The sequence below is a fragment of the Apus apus genome, chromosome Z (genome assembly GCF_020740795.1).
Source record: "Apus apus isolate bApuApu2 chromosome Z, bApuApu2.pri.cur, whole genome shotgun sequence".
NCBI lineage: Eukaryota > Metazoa > Chordata > Aves > Apodiformes > Apodidae > Apus > Apus apus.
The window spans coordinates 2,494,897-2,516,794 of record NC_067312.1 but is presented as its reverse complement, the minus strand read 5'-3'; the positions used below and the strand labels follow the sequence as shown (position 1 = coordinate 2,516,794).

At 48.9% G+C, this 21,898-nt stretch overlaps 1 protein-coding gene and 1 long non-coding RNA gene across 4 annotated transcripts in view; one reads left to right on the top strand and one right to left on the bottom strand.

Annotated features, from left to right (window-relative positions):
• LOC127395475 (uncharacterized) overlaps positions 1-21,898 on the bottom strand; it is a 308,391-nt gene that overhangs the window by 140,329 nt on the left and 146,164 nt on the right. The gene's annotated exons all lie outside the window — the stretch shown is intronic.
• The window catches only part of LOC127395437 (unconventional myosin-Vb-like), a 129,314-nt gene that overhangs the window by 31,360 nt on the left and 76,056 nt on the right, over positions 1-21,898 (top strand). For both annotated transcript variants that reach the window (XM_051642441.1, XM_051642440.1), the window contains exons 3-8: positions 1,721-1,892; positions 4,064-4,208; positions 16,564-16,720; positions 17,737-17,880; positions 18,955-19,036; positions 21,361-21,468. In XM_051642441.1, coding sequence (XP_051498401.1) covers positions 1,721-1,892; positions 4,064-4,208; positions 16,564-16,720; positions 17,737-17,880; positions 18,955-19,036; positions 21,361-21,468 — 808 coding nt within the window. The remainder of the gene's footprint in view (positions 1-1,720; positions 1,893-4,063; positions 4,209-16,563; positions 16,721-17,736; positions 17,881-18,954; positions 19,037-21,360; positions 21,469-21,898) is intronic.

The following is a 21,898-nucleotide window of genomic DNA, read 5'->3' as shown; positions in this document are numbered from 1 at the left end:
CCTTGAGTGAATTTTCATTATTTTTGTGGTTTCTGGCTGTAGTCTGTATGCAAGGATACTCCTGAATGGAGAGCTGAGTTCTGAATATCACAAGGAATTCCTGGTGGGTTTGCCATCAAGATGGGATCCTGAGTGCAACCTCTTGGTTGGCTACATGGAATGGAAATGTAAAAACCAGCCTGAAGTTGTCAGATATGCTGAGTGACCCTGCCCTTGTGAGCTTGGGTCAGCCTTGTCTTGGGCTGTTTGCAATCTTATGCCAGTGCAGTGGTAGTGGTGTCTTCCTGTTGGCACACTGGGATTCCTCCTTTCTGCTGGGAGCTGAGCATCAGCACCCCTTCCTGAGACACCCCATGGGAAGCCACATCACAGGCAATGATTTGTATTTTCTTTTCTCTCCGCTGCAAAGGAAGAAAAAAGTGGTTTTTCTGTAGTTGGTGGCTTTGCTGTTCCTTTGGAAAGGAGCAAAAAATATTTAGCATATGGGCAGCCATATGTTTCCATGGCATAGCCTGGCTCTTCGGATGTTGAAGCAGCAGGTTGTGCTTCTCCATGGCCTGCTCTGCCTGAAGGGGTGTGAGGATTTAAGTGTAAAAGTAACGTGAGTTAAAAAGGAGTTGAGAAATCCCTCTGGTGGGAAGTGTCTGGTCTGCTTTGAAGTGGGGCTGCCTTCCAAAGAGCACCAAGATGCTTAGATCAGGTGAAGCTTTGGCCTTTTTGTGTGGTACCTGTTGCTACTCAGAGCTGACTAAAGGCTATTTGCCCCCAGGCTGGCCTTGGAAACCCAGGCCAACCAAGGCCTTTAAAACCCTGAGGAGGAGTTGTCAATGAGCTCAGAAACCAACTGTGTCCTGGGCTGCATTGAAAGAAGTGTGACCAGCAGGTCAAGGGAGGTGATTCTGCCCCTTGACTCTGTGCTCGTGAGATGCCACTTGGAGAACTGTGTCCAGTTCTGGAGCCCTCAACAGAGAGAGGACATAGAGCTCTTGGAGTGAGTCCAGAGGGGGCCACAAAGATGATCTGAGGGTTGGAGCACCTCTCCTATGAAGACAGTCTGAGAGAATTGGGGCTGTTCAGCCTGGAGAAGAGAAGGCTCCGAGGGAGACCTAGTGGCCTTCTAGTATCTGAAGGGGCTATAGGAAAGCCAGGGAGGGACTTTTCACCAGGGTATGTAGTGATAGGACAAGAGGTTATGGTTTTGAGCTGGAAGAGGATAGATTGAGGTTAGACAACAGGAGAAAATGCTTTAGTATAAGGGTGGTGAGACCCTGGCCCAGGTTGCCCAGGGAAGCTGTGGCTGCCCCATCCCTGGCAGTGTTGAAGGGCAGGTTGGATGGGGCTTGGAGCAACCTGGGCTGGTGGGAGGTGTCCCTGCCCATGCAGGGGGCTTGGAACAGGATGATCTTGAAGGTCCCTTCCAAGCCAAACCCTTCTATGAAAACGATTTGGTTTCACTCAGGTTGGTGCTTGTGGACCATCTGTGTCCGCCAGCACCATCTGTTAGCCAGTTCAAAGCCAGTTCCCAAGGGGATGACCTGTCACCTGGTAGTGTCATCCATGTCCCTACAGCACTGACCGTAAAGCGGCTTTCCTTCTGTTTTGAGCAGGACGTAGAAGTATTTTAGAGTATCAAGCTGGAATTATACTTGGACAACTCCTAAGACATCACAGGAGCTGTTGGGTTTTGTCTTCTCACGTTCGTCATGTTGTGTCTCTCCAGCTCTATGAATATCCTGTTGACCCCCAAGGGAATGAGCTGCCTTTCCTGCGCAACCCAGATATCCTGGTGGGAGAGAATGACCTGACAGCCCTGAGCTACCTGCATGAGCCTGCGGTCCTCCACAACCTCAAAGTCAGGTTCCTCGAGTCCAACCACATCTACACGTACTGTGGTGAGTGTCCAGGCCCACACATTCAGCTCCTGAACAGCAGTGTTAGAGCATGTCCACAGAGAACCTCGTGGAGACCACAAGCGAGAGGCTGTGGCGTGAGGAGGTGTGGGGGCTTTGAATTTGGGGTGGGTGGGAGACGCATGTATGCACCAACAAGCTTTAGGTTGCAAAACTGGAGGTGGTTATTGAGGATTGGTGCATTGTGACCTTCCTGAGCTCGTGGTCCATGTATGAAACTGCTGGTGGGAATGCCTGGTCAGATGGAATGGTAGATTATGGTGAGACATTAGGAAGAGATTCTTTGCTGTGAGGGTGGTGAGACCCTGGCCCAGGTTGCCCAGGGAAGCTGTGGCTGCCCCATCCCTGGCAGTGTTGAAGGGCAGGTTGGATGGGGCTTGGAGCAGCCTGGGCTGGTGGGAGGTGTCCCTGCCCATGCAAGGGGTTTGGAACTAGGTGATCTTTAAGGTCTCCCTAGAGCCTTCTCTTGTCCAGGCTAAACAATGCGAGTTCTCTAAACCTGTCTTCATAGGAGAGCTGCTCCAGCGCTCAGATCATCTCCACGGCCTCTTCTGAAGTCACTCCAACAGCTCCATGTCCTTCCTGTGCTGGGGACCCCAGCCCTGGCCCCAGCCCTGCCAGGGGGGTCTCAGCAGAGCAGAGGGGACAATCCCCTCCCTGGCCCTGCTGGCCACGCTGCTGGGGATGCAGCCCAGGACACGGGGGGTTTCTGGGCTCCAGCGCACGGTGCCGGCTCATGGGGAGCTTCTCACCACCCAGCACCCCCAAGGCCTGCTCCTCAGGGCTGCTTGCAGCCCATTGCCAGTCCATCCTGGATTTGTACTTGCGATAGCCAGTGCCCATGTGCAGGACCCATATGTCATGTTAGTCTGCTGCTCTAACTTGCACTCTTCTGCATCTGCATGTGTGCTCCCAGTCTCATAGAAACCTGCTTTGATCCAGAGTCAGTGAAATCTCAGTAGCGCAGCCTCTCCTGAAGATTTATGACCATGTTGAGCACATCATCACCTTGGTGAAGATTCTCAAGGTCAGGCTCAGCCTTTCAGGCTTGGAAAAATGTGTCTAGCTAGAAAGCACCGTGCAGGTGCAGCATTCCTTGGGTGCTGGTTGTAGGTGAGAAGGCGAGAAAATTATTTGTGTGGCAGCAAGTGCTGAAGCAGCTACAGCCCTTCAGCTCAGTGTGCACAGGTGTGTTTTTCGTGATCAAGGGAAAGAGGTTTGTGACCCTAAAAGAGCCAAGGTGCAAAGAGAGGGGAGCAGGGCACTGTGAGTTGAAGCTGTTGGGTTAATGTCCTGTGGAGGTGATGTAGCAGAACTTTGTTGTGGCTTAAGTCTCTCATCCTGGTGTTTGCTGCAGGCTGAGACTTCCTGGGCCTTGCTGTCATTTGTGTGCCTGAGCCCTGACTCAGTGGCTCAGCACCTGCTCCCATGTGCTCTTGGAGCTCCTTCATATAACAATTTAAAACTCAAAACCTGATGGTGCTTTGGAGATGGGACTTGTGAGTGCCTCAGTTCTACAGGGTGCAGATCAGCTCCCTCCAGCCCATGGTAGCCGCACGCTTGGCTTGGCTTCTGATCAATTGCTTGGGCTCACTGCCTCCTCCAGGCAGGCATCAACATTCCTAGAGCTGGAGAGGAAAGAGACTTGAAAACTTTAATGCAGGCTCTGGCATTCCTTTCCTGTGATTTATGCATTTCATTTTGGTTTTGAGCACTTTCTTTGTTATGAGCTTTTACTAAGAATTTAAGCCAAGGGGAAAATCTGGGATATTTGTTTGAGTCTAGTGGAGCTTTGGTTGCATTGGAATTACTTTTCTGAAGGCTCAGGCACTGTTTAGCTTTCCTCACTCTTTCTGCAAAGTCTGGCTTCATGCAATGAAGATGATGATCTATTTGCTTTTCTCACCACTTTTCATGCACCTCCTTTTTAGTTGTACTGGAGCTTATAGCTTTGCTATTAAAGCATAACACTTGGAAAGAGATGCTGAGATAAGAACCTGGAGTCCTTCCTGCTCGCTTCTTATCCTTTTTCTTTCTTCCTTCAAGCATTATATTTAAAAAAAACTGATTTGAAACAACTAACCAAAGCCCTGAAGGGCTTGAAGTATTAACTCTCTGCTTGGTTTGTAACATACCTGTTTCTCTTTTCTAAGGTATTGTGCTTGTTGCCATCAATCCGTATGAGCAGCTACCAATCTATGAGCAAGATGTCATCTATGCCTACAGTGGCCAGAACATGGGGGACATGGATCCTCACATCTTTGCAGTGGCAGAGGAGGCGTACAAGCAGATGGCCAGGTGAGTGGGGCTCAGTCAACAGGGTTGGATCAAAACTGGGCAATTATCGAATTAAATGTTGCAAAGATACAGGTTGAGTGAGGTGAGGGTTTCTGTCATGTTTTTGTGTCCCCAAGTTGGTATGGGATCTCCTCATCATGGGGGATGTCTTAACCTATGGGTGCTGTAGCTCCCTTCTGGGAGATGGAAGACCTGGTTCTTGCAGCTTCACACTGAAATCTCTTGGAGGTCAAATATTTCCAGTTCTTCTTACCAACCTGACCCTGTTATTGGCTGCCAAGACTGCTGGGAGGGTTGGGCTGAGGGGGATTTCTGTGGTCTTGAGGAACTCATGAATTTGGTGCATCTGGGATTCAGAATAGTATGAGGGTGGTGAGACCCTAGCCCAGGTTGCCCAGGGAAGCTGTGGCTGCCCCATCCCTGGCAGTGTTGAAGGGCAGGTTGGATGGGGCTTGGAGCAACCTGGTCTGGTGGGAGGTGTCCCTGCCCATGCAGGGGGGTTGGATCTGGATGATCTTTAAGGTTCCTTCCAGCCCAGATGATTCTGTGATTCTATGATCCTTCTCCTTTTGCTGCTTGGATGAGTTTCCTGGAAGCAGTTCAAACCACTCTGCAAATGTCATGTTTAATAACTTGGAGGAAACCACATTTCAGATAATTTGGTGAGATAATCAGACTAAACCCAGAAGCTAATGTTAGTTGTCTTAATGGAGACACTGTGATTTTGAAGTGGGAGGATATTGGAGGATACTGGAGGATATTTGGAGATAATTATGGGTCCTTCAAAGCAGTGTCTTCACCAGGTGGATGTGGCATGAGTTTTACTTTATCTGTATTTGTTATGTTGCTGGGGACAGATTCAGGCTTTTGTTCTTACCAGACAAGTCATCATCTAAAAGAGAATTTGAGGTGAAGCTGGAAGTTGTTGCACTGGGGATCATTCTATCAGTTGTCTGGACTTACACACTGTGTGCAAATTTACATGTAGTTTAGCTGTGATTTTTACATAGCCCTGACATTTAATAGCAGCTATGGATGGAGATTAATTGGGTTGTACCCAAGGTGACTCCAGCCTGCAGGTTCAGACCTCTTGCAAGTGCTTGTGCTTTGAGCAAAACAGTGTTGGGAAGGGTTTGGACATCAGAGGAGCTGTCTGGAGAAAGAGGAGGGCTGAGGTCTGTGTCCTTGTTGCATGAATCCAGGCTGAGGAGCAAGCTTCATGGTTCTTTGTAGAAGATGCCAAGGTTTTGCTGACCAGCGTGGATGGGACCCATGAATTTTCCTGGACACATCTAAAATATGAGGCAACTTCTTGCTTTTCTGCTGGGGAAGACTTGGTTCTCCACATCCCTGCATAGTTTCTGCAGGCAGTGGGCTAACAGCTCTAGCCAGAGATGCTGGGCTCTCAGCTCACCTCCTTATCAAAGTAAATCTCCTTTTGACAGCTTTTATTGATAACTCCTTTCTGGATGGTTAGGAGTGCTCAGGTTGCAAGGGGATATGGAAATAACCACCTTCAAAGCTCTTAAACAAGACACTCACTGTTCAGCTCTGCTCTGGTGCTTCTGTCTCAGGCTGGTATCCCAGTAATTGCAGGCTTGGGGACAAAAGACGGATTCAGATAGGGCTGAGGACAGATTTTAAAGTGAAGTGTAGGAATCTGCCTGGTTATTTGAAATGTGCCTTGAAGTATAGCACAGTGTTTTAAACCTGAAAGCTTCTGGGTGGATGTTTTGTCCTCTGCAGTCTGATCTGGAGTTTTCCCTCTGCAGGGACAGTGGTAAAGCTGCTGGATCCCTCTCATGAGGGATGGATGTAGTGTGTTGGACAGAATTCTTTTTGCTTTTTTTTAACTGAGTTACTGACTCTGTCAGGTGCTTCCTGTCCACAGGCTGGAGGGATGGGCTGAGGCCAGTGGTGTGAGGTTCACCAAGGCCAAGTGCTGGGTCCTGCCCTTGGGTCACAGCAACCCCAGGCAACACTCCAGGCTTGGGGAGGAGTGGCTGGAAAGTGCCCAGAGGAAAAGGACCTGGGGGTGATGGTTGAGAGCAGCTGAACATGAGCCAGGGTGTGCCCAGGTGGGCAAGAAAGCCACCAGCATCCTGGCTTGTGTCAGCACTGGGGTGGCCAGCAGGAGCAGGGCAGGGATGGTCCCTCTGTGCTGGGCCCTGGGGAGGGGGCAGCTGGAATCCTGGGGTCAGGTCTGGGCCCCTCAGGACAAGAAGGAGATGGAGGGGCTGGAGCGTGTCCAGAGAAGGGCAAGGGAGCTGGGGAAGGGGCTGGAGCACAAGTGTGAGGAGGAGCAGCTGAGGGAGCTGGGGGTGTCCAGCCTGGAGCAAAGGAGGCTGAGGGGAGACCTGCTGGCTCTGCAGCTGCCTGAGAGGAGGTTGGAGCCAGGGGGGTCGGGCTCTGCTCCCCAGGAACAAGGGATGGGACAAGAGGAGATGGGCTGCAGTGGTGCCAGGGGAGGCTGAGATGGGATCTTGGGCAGCATTTCTTGCTGGCAAGGGTTGTCAGGCCCTGGCCCAGGCTGCCCAGGGCAGGGCTGGAGTCCCCATCCCTGGAGGGGTTTCCAAGCCGTGTAGATGTGGTGCTGAGGGACATGGGGCAGGGGTGGCCTGGGCAGGGCTGGGGGGATGGTTGGACTGGATGATCTTAAAGGTCTCTTCCAACCATAACAGGTCTCTGGTTCTGTGCACTTCCGCTTTAGGTGAGGGGGTGAACATGAGCATGGTGGGACATGGGTCCTTGGGCAGCTCAGCCATCAGGGCAGAGATCTGTGAGTGTGTGAAACCTCAACTGGTTCCAAACCATCACTGGTTCTACAGTGTTTGGTATTTTGAACAACTCTTATGTCTGGTGCATCCTGCAGACCAGGAATAAAACTCAAGCCTGCAACCTCACAAGGTCAAACTTGCAATGTGACTGAGAGCAGGAAAGCCCTCTCTGGCTGACCTGCTGGGTTTCTTTCTTCATTTATAGTGTGTACTTGTGTATCTCTATGCATAGATGGGCGCACATATTTTAAAAAAAATTGGATTGATTAATTGCAAAACCAAATTAAATGTAAATCACATCATAGAAAAGTGAGGAAAAATATGCAGGTGAGCGTTTTGTTTGAATTTCTCTGGTTATCTTTCAACGAGAGTGTCCTCCATGAGTAAGAAAATCAAAGAGGTAAAGCATGTTTTCTCCATGGAAGATTGTTTGGGAACAGCTGCTGTTATTTGAAACATCATTGAACAAAAAGGTGCTGAGGAAATAACTCACTGGAGCCACTGAGCAGTGGTTGCCTCATGAGCCTGTCTGGTGGTTTGGTCATCTCTGATGTTTGGTTTTTTTCATTTTCATGCTTTTCTGTGTTTCCATGGGGTAATATCCCTGCAGTTTGTTTGGCAGAGCAGAGCTTGATTAGCTGACTTTTAATTAAAACTGCTTCCTTGAGATCAGACACTGCACTGGGGTAATAAAACCCTTCTACAAAAGTTCTCACCCCCTTTTTGAAGACCTGGTGTGTTGTGTTTTATAGAACAAACAGAGCAAGGACATAATCAAGGTGACTTCATGTTTCCTGAAAGTGCACAAGGAAAAGTAATACATAAAAACATGTAAAATTATTATAAACACACAAATATATAAAATATATAAGATGCGTAATATATGTAATTAATATATATGTATGTCTATTTTAGCTTTATTGGTGGCCCAGAGCACACTGGGGACTTGGAGTGGAGGTGATTGCATGGAACTGAATAGATGGCAAGGAAAAAGGGCGTAAAATCTAAAGTTAAATGAGAAAAGTCAGAGGCAAAAAGATTTTTAGTTTTCTGGGCTTCTAATGTACCATTCCCTTGTAGAGAAAAGGTGCCAGGAAAGAACTTCAGCCATTTGGTGGTGTCCAAATGTTAGTGAAGGTGTCCTGGGCTTTCTTGCCTGCCTAGAGCTGGTGGTGTCTATGAGATGGGACTGGAGGCATCTTCATGGGTGGGTGTGAAGGTCATTTGGATCCTGTGTCTGGTGGTGTCTTGTCATCAGGAAATGCCAATTTAAAAAGGAAAAAAAAATAAAGGGGGTAGGGGGAAAAAGGAAAATAAGCTCTGGGTGGGCTGGGCAAGGGGCTGTAGAAGGTACATAACATCTTCTGGTCCATTTTTTGGGACAAAGCATCTGATCACTTACCGTGATGAGGGCATGTGTTAAGACTCAGGTTTAGATGAAAGGCTCTCCCGATGAGGATGCTTTGCAGCGAGCTCCTTTGCATGTAAAACAGCTTCAAAAAGGGCAGATGATTAAAATTCATATGTGGGAGCCTCAGATTTTTCCGGTGACCAGCTCTTTAGAAGCTCTCTGAGCAGCCAGTGTGAGACTGAGCTCACTTGGTTCATTGGAACAATGTTGTTTGAGGCAAAATAACACAGTGTGGAGTTAATTTGCTCCAAGTGCTGCTGCCAGAGGTCGTGGAGTCAAGTGCTGGGATGGTGGAAGGGTGAATTGTTTAGTGATTGTTAATAGGTGAGGCTGTAGGGTTTGAAGCAGTTTGGGACACACTATCTCAGTTGCATTGCCCAATCTCCTCCTCTAGTCTTGCTCTCCATCCCCCTGATGTTACTTGATGAGGTGCATTGGTGGTTGGTGCTTTTTTACACCTTTGGGTGCTGTAGAAGGCATCTGCAGACCTAAAAGTGGACTAGAAGGTTTGAGGGAACGTCCAGGATCCCTTGGAGAGGCAGCACAACCCCCAGGGTCCTGGCTGATTGCTTCTTGCTTTTCTTATAGAGGAACAAAAGATCCCTTGTGTTTCCAAGTCCCAGTGGTGGCTCAGGTTTCCTTGTGTATCCCTTTGGATAGAAGCCTGGAGTTTAGCAAAAATTCCCTTTGACACTTGAGTTCTGCTGAAGTCAGCCCAACCAGCAGCTTTCCACACAGGACAATGGGTTGTTTCTCACTTCTCACCCTGCCTTACATTTCTCTTGATAGGTGTTCCATCAGTGGTTGACATCTCCATGGAAGTGACCAGAGTTCTCACAGTACCAGTGCAACCCCAGCTTCCCAATCCCAGCCTTTAGGGGCTGTAGTTAATGGTTAGATGGTTCCCTTCATGTTTGCAGCCCCAGCTTTCTTCTCTTCCCAACTACAGCCTTTAGGGGCTGTAGTTAGTGGTTAGATGTTTTCCTTCATGTTAGCAGCTCCAGTTTTCTTCTCCTCAGCTATCACTGGCCACCTCAGCTTGTTGGTGCAGTCACCGTGTTGTTTCTAGATGCTGAGCTGAGTTTATTGGGAGTGTATTAGCTCATTAGTGTGCTAAAATAGTGAATATATTTTTGTGGCTTTTCTTTGGCTCCTGTCTTGTCCTTGTGTGCCACTTAGGTTCACTGTGGGCACAAGCCAGGACTTGGTAGTCCAAGCAAAGCTTCTTAATGCCTTTTAAAAATAAATCATGCATAATACTTAATAAAATATAAAACTGAACATCACTAGATGCTAGAGGTAGGTGGTGTGAGGAGCACTTGTGTGGGAGCTCCAAAGGCCATCAAATGTCTTTGAGAAATGGGGAGCAGGGATTGGGGTCATCTTTGCTCTAATCATAAATGGGAACGGTGAAAACATTGTAACCCCCTTGCTGTGTGTTCTGTGTGTTTGGCAGTGAACTTATCTGGGCCTGGTCCCCTTGATTTCTGAAAGTCACTTTCCTGGGTTTCCCATGACTTTCCTGGGACTGTCATGGGGTGGAAGAACAGCTGACTTGTCCTCTTCGTGTCCTCCAGAGTTGAACTGCTGAGGTAGCATCTCTCAAGCTTGGGAAGAAGAAAGCTGGCACAGTTCTTGCCCCTGTGTGATGTTTTTTGGGAGGATGCAGTAAAAAGCCTTCTCCATCTGCAGGGCTGCAGTGCTCCACAGGGGTCAGCTGCTTGTGGGTGGCTTGGGTTGGAGCCAGGAGTGCTCTGTGGTGTGATCCCAGCTCAGAAAAGAGCCATCAGGGTGCCAGGGAGCTGATGAAATCAGCCTGGTGGGTGTTTGCTCTCTTTAGAGGCAGCACACAAAAGAACTGCTGACCTTATTTTAGTGTGGCCAAGGAGTTCTTCTCCAGTGTGATATGCAAAGCATGAATCCCAGGAGGAGCTGCTCCATCCTTCCTGCCTGCCCTCAGGAACTGGTGGGAGGACAGGAGACAGCTCAGCATTTTGCAGCAATTGGAGCACGTGGGTTTTTCCAGGCTGTAGCAGGTGCATTTCCAGCCAGCTGCACAAAGCAGTCAGGGGAGAAAGGACCTGGATGAGCTGGGACTGGTGGGATTCCCACCACTCCCACAGGACCAACTGGTTGGCTGGAGCATGGCATGGAGCACCCTGACCTCTGCAGAGATGTTGTCCTTGCCCCGTGATGTTTGATCTCAAGTAGAAACATTAGGTTAGTGTTTGGTGGTGGTGCACAGAGGGAAGGTCACTCTTTGCTGCTGGTGGCCACTGCAGGAGATCAGGTCCATCTGCATGTCCCCTCATGCTCTGAGCATCCTGCTGTCTGCTCTTCATTCTGGGCCAAACTGGTGCTTTGAGGCTTTTTCCCAGGAACTGAAAGATTCAAGCCCCCATTTTCTCTCTGGCTTCTTGCCAAAATCCAGGTGTGTGTGATCAGGTGTGCTCTGAAGGACAGAGCCCAGGGTGTACATTCATCAGCACAGGAAAGATGTGGAGCTGTTGGAGAGAGTCCAGAGGAGGCCACGGGGATGATGAGAGGGCTGGAGCAGCTCTGCTCTGGAGACAGGCTGGGAGAGCTGGGGTGTTCAGCCTGGAGAAGAGAAGGCTCCAGGGAGACCTTAGAGCACCTTCCAGTGCCTGAAGGGGCTCCAGGAAAGCTGGGGGGAGGGGCTTGGGACAAGGGCAGGGAGGGATGGGATGAGGGGGATGGATTAAAACTGGAAGAGGGGAGATTGAGGTGAGACATGAGGAGGAAATTCTTTGGTGTGAGGGTGGTGAGACCCTGGCCCAGGCTGCCCAGGGAAGCTGTGGCTGCCCCATCCCTGGCAGTGTTGAAGGGCAGGTTGGATGGGGCTTGGAGCAGCCTGGGCTGGTGGGAGGTGTCCCTGTCCATGCAGGGGGGTTGGAACTAGATGATCTTTAAGGTCCTTCCCAACCCAAACTAGTCTGGGATCCTGTGCCTTATGAAAGGTAAGATGTAATGAAGACCCAAATGAATAGGTAGCCCTTGAAAACCCATCCTTGTATTGTTGCTGGCTTTGGCAGCTGCAGCATAAAATACAAAATTGTAGCAGATGTTTGATGATGCAAATGGAAAGTAGGACCTTAAACACCCTTCTTTGGTCCGACACAAATAACATCTTCTTGGGTTTCTCAGATGGAAAAGTCTGTCTACTCCAAAGTTGTTGTTTTCATGTTTGTGGTGACCAGTGATCCCAGACGTGGGTGTCTGGAAACCCAAATTAAAGCCCACAAGTAAAAAAAAACTACCAACCAGCTGCCACTCTGGTCAGCAACTCTGCTTCACGTTCCAGTGGTGCCACTTTACAGATGTTCTCCTTGTGGTCAGGCTCCAGTCAAATGATGGTGCTTAAAGGGTTTTTAATCTTCACATGGCTTGATGAGCACTAATCCTCCAAGCAGCCCAAAAAGAAGTAGGTTAAATATGATTTCCGCAGTGGAAATACAGACAGACTCATTGACTTGTTCCACCACATGGAGAATTAGTGTCGGATCCGGGATTAGAGCTGGAGTGACCCCCTGATAATTATTCCTGGGGTCTGGCCTCATTTTCTCTGGATATTTTTCCTTTGCTTTTCATGCAGCTGGTTTTGTTCTCACTGCTGAGATCAAGGTATTGTGCAGTGGTTTGCTTAAAGCTCCTGGTGATGGTTTTCTCAAGAGATGACTATGAAAACAAGTCCTGGAAGTTCTTGGTCCCTTCTCGTGGCTTTGCATTTACTGCTTTAAAGAAAAGCTCACATTGGAAAACTTCTGACTGTGGTTTAGTTCTGGAGAAGATTTGGGGTCTGTTTATCTTTCTGCTTTCAAGCAGTGTTGGTGAAGGCCAAGGATCTTGGATGTGTACATGTGAACTGAGATGTCCCATCTCTCCTCAATGGAGAAGTGGTGGGAACCAGCACTCCTGCTTGGGTTCAACCCCTTTGCTCTTGCCATGGTTGCCTTCCCTGCCATTCGGACTTCACAGGGATGTTCAACCCTGACTTAGAGATGTAAATTGATGGGAAATAATACAATGGCAAATGACATTCCCAGGTGGAGAATGGTGTATGGACACAGGGAACAGTGCCTCCCTTCCCATTTCTCTCATGCAACCAAAATGAGTTCAGCTCTTAGAGCAGTTGGAGAGCTGGGTCCAGCTAGGTGGACTGGAAGCTTGGACATTTCTACACCTTTCCCAGTCTGTTTCGAGGCACCTGGGAAGGTAACAGCATTTTCTGTATTGCCATGGGTGAAGATTTCCCTGCTTTAACAAGTAGGGAAATCTGTGTCCTGGATCTGAAGGTTGGTAATTAGCAGCTACTGCTAATCAGGTATCTGTTTGAAATGCCCTTTCTCCTTGTTGACAAGTGACTATTATTGTCTTGAGCAGCACCTTTAGATGTTGTCTTAATAAAAAAAAGCAACAGTTATCTACCAGACTTTTAGACTGAGAAGAAAGAAGAAATTACATTAGAAAGAAATTCTTTTTCTTCCTAATTAGACATCGGGTGGAAATTCTTTGCTGTGAGGGTGGGGAGACCCTGGCCCAGGTTGCCCAGAGAAGCTGTGGCTGCCCCATCCCTGGCAGTGTTGAAGGGCAGGTTGGATGGGGCTTGGAGCAACCTGGGCTGGTGGGAGGTGTCCCTGCCCATGCAGGGGGGTTGGAACTAGATGACCTTGAAAGGTCCCTTCCACAATTCTGTGGTGTTTTCCACATACTGTGAAAACTCCAGTGACTGTCTTGCTTGTTTGGCTGGGCTGGATGCCTCACCCAAGGGTGAGAGTCTTGATGAGTATTGCTCATAACATGGCACACGTCTGCAAAAGTAAAGATGTGCTACTCACCTGTGTGGCAGCTTCTGAGCAGGTTTTACTGCTTGAATAGAGCAAATAGGAAAATGAGGCCAAACATTCAGGTTGCACAGACAGCCAGCAGTCCATAGGCTGTCTCAGATGCCATCAACTCTTGCAGCCCTCAGCTTTGGAGATGTAGTTGCCTCTCACATGGAACAAATGATCCTGGACTTAGTTCTTGTTTAACTTCCGCGCTTAGATGACTTTGTAGGCATCTCTAATGGATGGAGGTTGAGGCTGAGATCATGGTATTAGTTTTCCAGGCCGTGTGTCATCTTGGAAAGCTGCTCTTGAGTGAAGCAACACAAGTACTTGAGAGGTTGAGGAGTTGTGTGTTGTTGTGCTTCAAACCTTCTTTAGAGGTGCAGCAGTGGCACGTGGTGGGGACAGTGTCTTCAGCCATCATTGAAGCCCAATCCCTGTTGGACTCCCTGTGTTGCTGCCTGAGTGTGACATGTTGTGTGCCCACACGTGTGCATCCTGGGAGCTGTCTGAGCCCTGCTGCACCTTGAAGTGGCACAACAAGCCCCAATGATACCCCTGAGGGTCACAGGAGCCACATAAACCCCAGAAGACGACATAACATTGCCAACATTGCATAACAACATTGCTGGTGTTCACCCATAACATTTCATTTTATCCAGGCTTTATTTCCACAATAATTTTCTTCTGTGCTGCTGCCCACATGGACTGTGTTTCAAGCAGCTGTTTAATCCCTCACCTCCACGGTGGCCAAACCTTTCAGTGTTTTTCATTCCATGATTACAAACAAGTCCTGCCTAGTTTGAACAATTTCTGCTCACTGGGTAGCCTGTTTGCTACCAGCCACCCCGTGGGATTCATCTGGTTCTCCCTGCTAGCACCAGCAGTTGGTTAACTTGTCCACTGAAGAAGGGCAAGTCTCTGCAGCCTTTATTCCTGAAGGCATTTCTTCCTGAAGTTGAAAATATCTGAAGATGCATTTTACACCAAAAGAAACCAACAGAAGAGACAAGTTGCTTCAAAAGCAGGAGCTTGAGTAGCCTTGCTGACTTGCCTGGAATCCAGTACCTTGCTTTTTCTTTGGTTTTATTAATAAAATACAAATCCAGAAGTTTTCTTGGGCCATGGAGAATCCACCAGACCCACTTGACATAGACATTAGGGCAAATTCTTCAGGAGGTTTGGGAAAAAGTGACCTAGAAGAGTGACTGCAGTAGCAGTAGATGGTGTTGGCTATGTTTTTTATCACTAGGTTCAGTGTCTTTTGGAGAATGATGGTACTTTTAAGAAGATGAGCCAGAAGGAGGAAGAAGCCACTTGAGGTGCAACATAAAAGGTAGTTTGTGATGGGATCTGAAGCCCATGGAGACTGTGGGTCTGGAGAGCTCCTTGGATGGGCTGCCTGATGGGTTGGTCTTGTCCGACCTCCAACTAATAGCTGCTATGGATAATTTATGAAAGAGGTCAACATTGCTGGCAGAGAACCTGGTTGTCACCTCTTCTGCTTCTTGCTCACCTCTGCTGAAGGACAGTCCATTCATCCATGCTTGCAGCCCATGCCTCTTTGCTCCTGTCTTTGTAGCCAATGTGAATTTCATGTTGCATCCTACTGCTGGGCAGTGTGGGATGTTCACTGCTGGAGCTCAGCAAGTGGTTGTCCACAGAGATCATCAAGGCAGAGGTGAAACTTCCTCACCTACTTTAACCAGAGATGAACTGTAATTAACCACCACCATCACCTGTCTGGGAAGCTCTGGGTTAATCCAGCATAATTCTATTTCTGGTGCTCAGTCTTCCTCACTTTGAAGCTTCCACTGCTCTTTCTCTGTTGGATGGACAAGCCTGGTGGCTTGCGTTACAAGATGAGCTTTATCACACACCCGTGGAAGTCTAAAGGTGTGAGACTGGCATCTTGGCAGCTCCATGCCTAGATCCTGCCAGCTTGGCTGCCTGCAGGAGAGTCATGGTGGCTTGGCCAAGACGTGTGGAAGGCCGGCAGCAGTGACTTCGTAAGTCCTCAGTGAGATGCCCAGCCTGTCCCCACCCAGCATGAGTCACTAGCAACACCAGCTCCTGATTTTCTGCTGCCTGGGTGAGGTTGTGCTGAGTTCATGGCCAGGATTTCTGCATTAACTGCCTGATGGCTGGAGTGGTTGGAGGTTCCTCCTGCTGGTGGATGCTCAGGACAGCGGCAGAGCTGACTAAGAGGTAAATTAAGATACACTTTAGGAATCAGTCCCTGAAAAATAAAACACCTGGAAATGAGCCACCAATCCTCACCTGCTGGAAGCATTGGAAGGTTGTAACCTGGACCAAAATGTCACGTGTTTGCCTCAATTGAGGCTTTTTTCCAAATCGATGAACTTAAGCCTTGAAGAAATCAAGATGTACAATGCCTGACAGCAGAGGAAGGTAGTGGTGTGGTGTTGCAGCACTGGTTTGATGGGGTTGAAAGTCTGAGGGTGGCCCATGGCAATCTTATAGCCTTCCTTCTCCTTCTGGTATAAGCTCTGAGTATCTTAAATGCTTTTTTGTGGTGTTTCCTGCTGTTAAGAGAAGTGCAAAGTGGAAATTTATGGTTGTGATAGGATCTTCTGTGCTTGCATTCAGCTGTGATGCTTGAGAGCTGGGCAGAGTCTGGGGAGTTTAATCTCATTTTAAAATAGGCTCAATTACATACTTAAAGCTTAGCCCAGAAGCTCTGGGAATTTGGGAGCTTGTATCGAACCCTGTGGTGAAAACTCTCTGGTTCCCCAAGCATGTGGCTAAATTGCACAGGTGCCGGGTTTGGAGCTGCTGGAGAAAGTCCAGAGAAGGGTCACAGAGATGCTGAGAGGGCTGGAGCAGCTCTGCTCTGGAGACAGGCTGGGAGAGTTGGGGTGTTCAGCCTGGAGAAGAGAAGGCTCCAGGGAGAGCTTAGAGCACCTTCCAGTGCCTGAAGGGGCTCCAGGAAAGCTGGGGAGGGGCTTGGGACAAGGGCAGGGAGGGGTAGGATGAGGGGGAATGGATTAAAACTGGAAGAGGGGAGGTTTAGGTTGGACGTGAGGAGGAAATTCTTTGCTGTGAGGGTGATGAGACCCTGGCCCAGGTTGCCCAGGGAAGCTGTGGCTGCCCCATCCCTGGCAGTGTTGAAGGGCAGGTTGGATGGGGCTTGGAGCAACCTGGTCTGGTGGGAGGTGTCCCTGCCCATGCAGGGGGGTTGGGACTGGATGGTCTTTAAGGTCCCTTCCAACTCAAACCATATGTGAGTCTACGAGAACAAACTATTAAGGAGAAAGAATGGATTGCCTTACAGGTGCTTTTCTTCTCTGCCCCAACAGGGATGAGAAGAACCAGTCCATCATCGTGAGCGGGGAGTCGGGCGCTGGGAAGACGGTCTCTGCCAAATACGCGATGCGCTTCTTTGCAACCGTTGGTGGCTCTGCCAGCGAGACCAACATCGAAGCCAAAGTCCTGGCATCCAGCCCAATTATGGAGGTAAAAGTTTCATCATGTCCTTTGGCCTGCTTGCAGTGATCACCCTGTCTCTCCAGAAGTCACAAAAACAATAATGGCCTTAGTGGCTTGTGAGCCAGACCTGATTTGCAGCCTCTCAGCAATGCTGAGCTGGTCTGAAAATATGGAGGTATCAGAGAATCCCAGACTGGTTTGGGTTGGAAGTGACCTTAAAGATCATCCTATTCCAACCCCCTGCATGGGCAGGGACACCTCCCACCAGCCCAGGTTGCTCCAAGCCCCATCCAACCTGGCTTTGAACTTAGCACTGAGGTGTGCTGTGTTTGGTGTGTGGGATGAATGTTGCTGCTGGGAGGTGGGGCAGGCATCTCTCTTTATAACCAAGGTATCAAAGCATATGAAACAAGATGATCTTAAAATTGTTGTGGTTGGAAAAGACCTCCAAGACCATCAAATCCAACCGTTCCCCCAACCCTGCCAAGGCCACCACTGCCCCATGTCCCTCAGCACCACATCTACATGGCTTGGAAACCCCTGCAGGGATGGGGACTCCACCACTATGCTGGGCAGTCTGGTCAATGACAGGCAGGCATTGGAGAGGCATGAAGGGACACTGGCCATGTCACCAAATCCATGGAGCAAATCCTGAACATCTGGAGATGGATTGCAGCTGGTTCCCTGCCTCTTGCAGAGCTTCGTTGCCCATGTCTCCTGCAGTAGAACTGCTGATGTTACCTGTTGAAGAGAGGTTTGGACATTCTGGAAGTCTAATGACTGAAAATGTGGTGTCTCCAGCATTTTTGTGGAAGAAAACCACATAGAAACACAAATGAGTTTTTATCCAGCAACTGAGTCCTCCCCACAGTCCTGTCACTGCTTTTCCTTCATCAGCTCCTGCTGCTCTGCCCTCTGCATCTGGGAAGGTGTTTTCCTCAAAGTCTCCCATGTCTGTTTCTGCAACACTGATTACAAATGTCAAAGTTTAAATAAATTCAAAAATTACATGAAAAATGCATGTTTCATTTTGTTCGGGGCAGGCGATTGGCAACGCGAAAACCACGAGGAACGACAACAGCAGCCGCTTTGGGAAGTACATTCAGATTGGCTTTGACAAGAGATACCACATCATTGGTGCCAACATGAGGACTTACCTGTTGGAAAAATCACGAGTTGTGTTCCAGGTGAGGAGTTGTGCTGGTTTTTCCTTCTTTTCTCTCTCTTGGGTGCTGGATTTTCATAGGTTTTTTTCTGGCTTTATGAGTAGCTTTCCTGCTGGATGCAGTTTCCATACATATCTCTCAAGCTTAGTTTTTGCAGTTGTTCTTGATGATCCCAACCTGGTGACCACCTTCTGGAAGAACATAAAAAGCCAGAAGGAATAAATTGCAGGCAGCAACCTTAACTTCTGAAGATGGAAGGGAGGCAGAGGGGGCTGATGTCTGTGCTGTGGCGTGTTTCTTGAGCAGAGCTAAGGACAAGCTTTCTTGGTTCATGCTCGAGATCTAGCTCAGAAGCTCCGGCAAAACCTTTGTCCTTACAGAAGAAAAACAACAAAAAAAATCTAAACCTAATACCAAAAGTCCTAAAAATCTATCAGCACTGGGAAGCCAGAATTGTGGGCCACTCTTTTAGTGGTCTTTTAAGGCACTACTTGCTAAATGACTTAGCCCAGCTATCCCAGAGAGGGAGAAAGTGTGGAAGTTAATACCTTTGAATCACAGACTGGTCTGGGTTGGAAGGGATCTTAAAGATCTTCTAGATCCAACCCCCCTGCATGGGCAGGGACACCTCCCACCAGCCCAGGTTGCTCCAAGCCCCATCCAACCTGCCCTTCAACACTGCCAGGGATGGGGCAGCCACAGCTTCCCTGGGCAGCCTGGGCCAGGGTCTCACCACCCTCACAGCAAAGAATTTCCTCCTCGTGTCTCACCTAAATCTTCCTCTTCCAGTTTTAATCCATTAGCCCTCGTCCTCTTGCTACATACCCTTGTCCAAAGTTCCTCTCCAGGTTTTCTGTAGGCAAATATAAAGTTCCTTTTTGCCTTAGCAAGGCTAACAAGGCTCTGTGGTCAGGGCAAGACTTGGCACCTCCTTTTTTTCTGAGTGGCCCCAGGTCCTCCTCTTGATGGCAGCAAGGAGGTCTTGATGGTGGGAAGCTGGGGGAGGGGGTCAGGGTGGCCTCAGGCTCAGCAGGCACCAGGCTGAGGAAGGGATCTCTGCTCCAATCTCACTTAACTCAGCATTTTACCCCATAGGCAGAGGATGAGCGCAACTACCACATCTTCTATCAGCTTTGTGCCTCAGCAAGTCTTCCAGAATTCAAAGACCTTGGACTAAGTAAGTATTTGGACCTTCTTACATGCCAGTGGCTGCTGCTTGGGTGTGATGGCGACAGGAGAACACTGTGGGATTAGAAGTGTATGTCACTGAGGTTGTGTGTGCCTGTTTGGGGGAGGAGCTGAAAGCAGATGAGCTTGGAGGACCTCTCAGTGTGGTTGGGCTCCTGCCGGTGCTGCTGGTGGGTAGAAGCTGTTGCTGGAGGTTAGCCATGGTGGGAGAAGCTTGGGAATTCTGTAGAAACTGCCTGCAGAACCACAGTGAGCCACATGCTGTGGTAGGTGCCAGCTAGAGCAGGGAGAGCCTGTGTGAATATTGCAGGAAAAGTGCATAAAGATCCATATTTCAAATGAAGGATGAGTATGGGTGGACCTGTCTGTTGTCTTGCAGCTTTGTCCTTTGAATCCATTATATTTTAGATTGGCTGTCAGTGGTTAACTCCTCACAGCCATTATTTTTGGGGTTTTTTTGAGCATTTACAGCAAAACCTCACCAGAAAAAGAGGTTTTGACTTGCAGCAGGGGGTGCAGAGATGTGGTGTGATTCATTTTTAATCTCTGTTTTTTTGCTGTTATTGAAGAAGAGAAGTGAGGCTTCAAATATGCTTTTAAGTATTTAAAATGGTGAGGAAGGCAGGTTGTGATGCCAGCACAGAGCATCTTGCTGCTGTAAAGTCTCTCAGAGGTTTCCATTGTGGCTGCAGAGCAGTGGCAGATGGAGAGAGGGGCTTTTGGATTCTGGCTAGTGCTGGACTGATGTTAAGAACTTTTTGGGTCAACTTGGACACGTTGGCCATGCTTAACCAGTGTTTGTGCTGAAATGGAAGCTTAGAATAGAGTTGGAAAGGACCTTTCAATGCCATCCAGTCTAACCCCCTGCAGTGAGCAGGGACATCTGCAACTAGATCAGGTTGCTCAGAGCCCTCTCCAACCTGAGCTGGGATGTTTACAGGGATGGGGCATCTCCCACCTCTCTGGTCAACCTGGGAGAGGGTCTCACCACCCTCAGCATAACAGATTTTTTTCCTTATATCTGCTCTAAATGTCTTGTATTTCAGTTTAAAACCATCACCCTTTCTCTTTTTGCTATAGCCCTTACTAAGAAGTTTGTCCCCATCTTTCTGCTAAGCCCCTTTTAAGTACTAGAAGGTCACAAGAAGGTCTCCCTGGAGCCTTCTCTTCTCCAGGCTGAACACCCCAGCTCTCCCAGCCTGGCTCCAGAGCAGAGCTGCTCCAGCCCTCCCAGCATCTCCGGGGCCTCCTCTGGACTCTCTCCAGCAGCTCCATGTCCTTCCTGTGCCGGGGACCCCAGCCCTGGCCCCAGCCCTGCAGGGGGGTCTCAGCAGAGCAGAGCAGAGGGGACAATCCCCTCCCTGGCCCTGCTGGCCACGCTGCTGGGGATGCAGCCCAGGACACGGGGGGGTTCTGGGCTCCAGCGCACGGTGCCGGCTCATGGGGAGCTTCTCATCACCCAGCACCCCCAAGGCCTGCTCCTTCATGCTCTTTCTGATCCATTGCCCACCCAGTCATACCGGAGATTACTAAAGGTAGAAACAGATCTCAGTGTGGATAATTAAAATTGGTGGCTCATGTCCTGGTCGTGTCAACTGCTACCAGATCTCTTAACTGCCTTGTTGCTCCATCCTGTTGTGCTGGGGGGACTGGGATAGACACGGGCTCTGGCCCCAATCAGCATTTCCTGCACCTTCTTTCTGATGCTCCAGCAACCAGCAGGGTTCCTGAAACATGAGTTCCTCAAACCTTTCTGGATGCCAAAAAGAATTACACATTTTTTTTTCTTACAGCCTGGAACTACAGCTAATGCAAAAGCCTGCAGGAGGCCTGGGAAGGGCTGGGGAACTTCTGGTGGCAATGTGACTCCAGAAAAGGGCAAATCAGAGTGATTTTAAAGGTTACTAGAGGGCTGACATGGAATGCTCAATAGGTTGGGGTTTTTATTTGTTTTAAGGATACATAGGAAATATGTTAGTGTGTGTTAATGATCTTTCTGAGTCTTTCTTGGTGTCTCTCTCCTACTTGGTGCTGAGAACCTATTCTGGGTGGGATGGGGAGGTTGTCCACCCCTTGGGCTGTCGACCCTCCCAGGTAGTGGCTCTGCCAGGACTCACCCTGCCAGCCTCGGACACACATCTTCATGATTTTGACCTCAACCCTCTTTTTTTAAGGACAGGGCAATTGCATGGGAAGGTTTTTAAAGCAGGAACAAATCCTGCCACTTTTTCTTGTTACATCTGCATTTGAAAGGCCTCTTGGTCCAAAAAGCTGCTCTTCACTGATGCATTTCTTCTGTTTCTTCTCTCCTAGCATGTGCTGAAGACTTTTTCTACACTTCTCAGGGAGGTGACACGTCTATCGATGGTGTGGATGACGCTGATGACTTTGAGAAAACCAGGCATGCCTTCACCTTGCTTGGTAAGGCTTTGCTCTGCTTAGAGGCTTCCAAGAAGAAGTCTCCTGCAAATGTTGTTCAGTATTTTGCCTGAATTATGTAGCTTTCTTGTAACTAAGAGGTATAAACCCATCTTCCTCTTGAGCTTTACCTTGTTCTTTAGTGTGAGCTGCCTGTGAGGCAGCAGTGAAATGCAGGAGGACACTGAAATGAAGATTAAACCAAAATTAACCAAAGCCAAAGCTACTTCTCACCCTATTTACAGGCAGGAAAAGAGTTCTTACTCTGCAGTTCAGTCTGTATTTGGGTTGAGGGTGATGTAACTTCTTGGACCATCACAGCATTGTTCCGAGCAGCTGATTCCTGGGAATAATGAGCTGAGCACATCCCTGCTGTGCCGAGGGGGTGTTTGCATGGCCAGCTGCAAAATGTGTTGCTGCAACACCCCCCCCT